Below are 2,556 nucleotides of genomic sequence, written 5' to 3' on the forward strand. Positions count from 1 at the left end.
ATTGAGTAAAGACTTGATCCTACCAAGTATTGCAATCTCACAAATTGAAGACTTGGTAAAGATATTGAATGAAGGAGATAAAGGTGATGCAGTTGAACCACCGCTCACCCCTCTATAAATAGTGAGTTCCTTTGCCACTTTGGGGGGAACTGAACAAAGGGAGAGTTGAAGGGTCTCTAAGTTCGAGAAGAAATCCTAGATATCGAACGCTAATACTCTACCAAAATTTTGCTTCGAGTTACAATAATCATATCTTTCCTATCATTATTTTGTTGCAACTCAAATATGTCATGAGACCAAAATTCTCATCCAAACATCAAATTCGGATTACTAAAAATATCAAAGTTGAGTCAGCAGTGGTCTAAATTTGTTAAATGGGGATCAAATCCAAGGGTAACTAGAGATAGGACCAAAAATTACTAGTAGTTTTCTTTCGTGTTATCATGGTGTAAATGGCATACTATTTTGTGGACCGATGCATTTGTACACCCACAATAATTACGACCAAATACACAATAAATCTTTTTGGATATGAATACTTCCTTCAAGTAGTTCCAAATTAAGCATCCTCTTAAAGAGGCTTTGTTTTTTTTTTTTTTTTTTTGAGGGGGCCAAAAGCCTTCATTTCTTAAATTTAACTTTATCATAGTGTTCAAGGGCACGCCTACCACTAGAACATGGACCATGCAAACACGTAAGATATTGGAAGAAACAAATTAAATGACCTTCCATAACTTTACATTGCAAGAAAAAGTAATTAGCAGCAAATGAATTCGACTTTCTCGTGGAATCAAATCAAATATCAAAGGATGTACAGTTTAGAAAATATCCCATGGACAACCAGTCTGAATTCGGATGATATTATAGACGAACGTAGGTGAGTTTACTTATTTGTATTTCTTCTCCTTGACTGGTCCCCTTGGTATCTTGTTAAGGACCTGTGAATCAAATCTCTTGAACAACTTCCTCATGTCCCGACTTCCCTGGCTTGCGAGATGGTCCACTTCTTTCTCGTACCTCTCGTACAATGCCGGTAGTATTTGGAGGCTTAAGTAGCCTGCTCAACGCAGCCAAAACATTATGTTTCTTGCTCGAAGCAGCAGAAAGAGAAGAGGAAATCGATCAATACAGAGTATGATGCTTACACATGTATAGGATGCTTAGAGAGCTGAAATAGCTTCCCACCACGGATAATATCCACAGAACGATGATTGACTGAAGATTTGGAGAAAGAACAAGTAATTGCCATTGATGTAGAAAAGGGGAGAAAAGAAGGAAAGTGAAGCAAGTTTTTCAGAGTACCAGAATGAACAGAAATAAGTCTTTTCCGCTTGCAATGTCATTGAGGATCGATAACAACCGATTGAGCTCGGCACGGACAGCCAGAGAGAGTTCCCGGAATGCCGACTCAGATAAAATCATTTCGGGGATCTTGGGAGGAGATCTGAAGAGAAGGAAAAACAAACGAATGATCAGAAGATATATGAAACTTCAAACTGTTAGAGACTTCATGAGTTGATCGTCTTGAGATAAATCTATTGCACATGTTACCTATCAAAGAGAGCAGCACCATTGGACCAAATGAAGAGCAAGAGCATAGCAGTGATGGAGATGTGGCACATAAGAGTTAAAAAAGGGTATTCAACCACCTCGAACAGAAACCACATCAAACTAAAACCGATCAAAATGGCGGCCGATAAGTTCTTGTTTCTCCACAGGATCACATCTGCAACTGTAAACCCACCCAACACAGTTTCAAGCATCATCAATGCTCAAAATAACAAAAACCCAGTACTAAAGGAAGAAGAAGAAGAAAGTCAAGTCATAACAGGCCGTTGTACATATTTTCTTATATACCTCTTCCTCCTCCAAAGACGGCATGGAGATGTCTCTGACGACCGAAGAGCTTGGTCGGCACTCGCGATGACTCGTCGTCGGAATCAGAAGTGTAGAATGTCGGCATAGTTCTGGGTACTGGTTGTTTCCGGGAGTTTGGTTTGCCGAGCAAGTAAGTATATTGGGAAAAGGAATGGCGTCAACGAGATCATATATAAGGGCAGTTGTTCTCTGCTTAGTGCCTACGAAAGACAAGACAGTGATGTCAAGGAAGGAATGGCTTTGGCTTGAGATTCCTCTGTCCACAAATTCAACTTTGCATGTTCTATTCTTTTGTTTCTTCACTACTTTTCTTGGTCGGAAAGGGAGAAAGGGTTCTCCTGAAAATGGTACTTGTTTCAGGGGAGGCAAACGGTAGCTTCAACGGATCGAAGAAGACGAACAAGTTAGGCCTGCGAGGTAACAAGTACGCTGGGTGGGCGTACTTAGAAGCTTCCTTTTAAGTCTAACATTAGCAACTAGATCGGCCTACTTGGTCATGATTAAGATAACTCCTAGAAGCTTTCTTAAAGTGTCGAATATTAATATTTGGCGATTGGTGTGTTGAACGCAGTAAGGAAGAATGATCCTGCCGAGAGTTCGCAAGACCAGGAAAAGGAGAATGATATTTTTTGCAGTTTTCTTGTTAAGTGAACAAATTTACCTATTAAAAGCATAATA

The 2,556-nt window shown here is 39.8% G+C and overlaps 1 protein-coding gene across 1 annotated transcript; it reads right to left on the minus strand.

Moving 5' to 3' along the window:
- Positions 1–708: 708 nt before the first annotated feature.
- On the minus strand, positions 709–1,980 carry LOC137942212 (reticulon-like protein B9). The gene is made up of 5 exons (XM_068787915.1): positions 1,858–1,980; positions 1,552–1,732; positions 1,303–1,444; positions 1,146–1,215; positions 709–1,057 (listed from the first exon to the last, which is right to left on the minus strand). The coding sequence occupies exons 1-5, from the start codon at positions 1,961–1,963 to the stop codon at positions 888–890; spliced, it is 669 nt and encodes a 222-aa protein (XP_068644016.1). The 5' UTR covers positions 1,964–1,980; the 3' UTR covers positions 709–887.
- Between the last annotated feature and the right edge of the window lie 576 nt (positions 1,981–2,556).

The sequence above is a fragment of the Aristolochia californica genome, unplaced genomic scaffold (genome assembly GCF_029961685.1).
Source record: "Aristolochia californica isolate CCGP_79_NKW_82.1479 unplaced genomic scaffold, dmAriCali1.0.hap1 SCAF_9, whole genome shotgun sequence".
Classification (NCBI taxonomy): Eukaryota; Viridiplantae; Streptophyta; class Magnoliopsida; order Piperales; family Aristolochiaceae; genus Aristolochia; species Aristolochia californica.

Coding starts and splice junctions, on each gene's coding strand:
- LOC137942212 (XM_068787915.1), bottom strand. CDS start 1,963: ATGCCGACATTCTACACTTCTGATTCCGACGACGAGTCATCGCGAGTG. Junction 1,733..1,857: donor CGTCTTTGGAGGAGGAAGAG/GTATATAAGAAA, acceptor GTGGGTTTACAG/TTGCAGATGTGATCCTGTGG. Junction 1,216..1,302: donor ACTTATTTCTGTTCATTCTG/GTACTCTGAAAA, acceptor CCAAATCTTCAG/TCAATCATCGTTCTGTGGAT.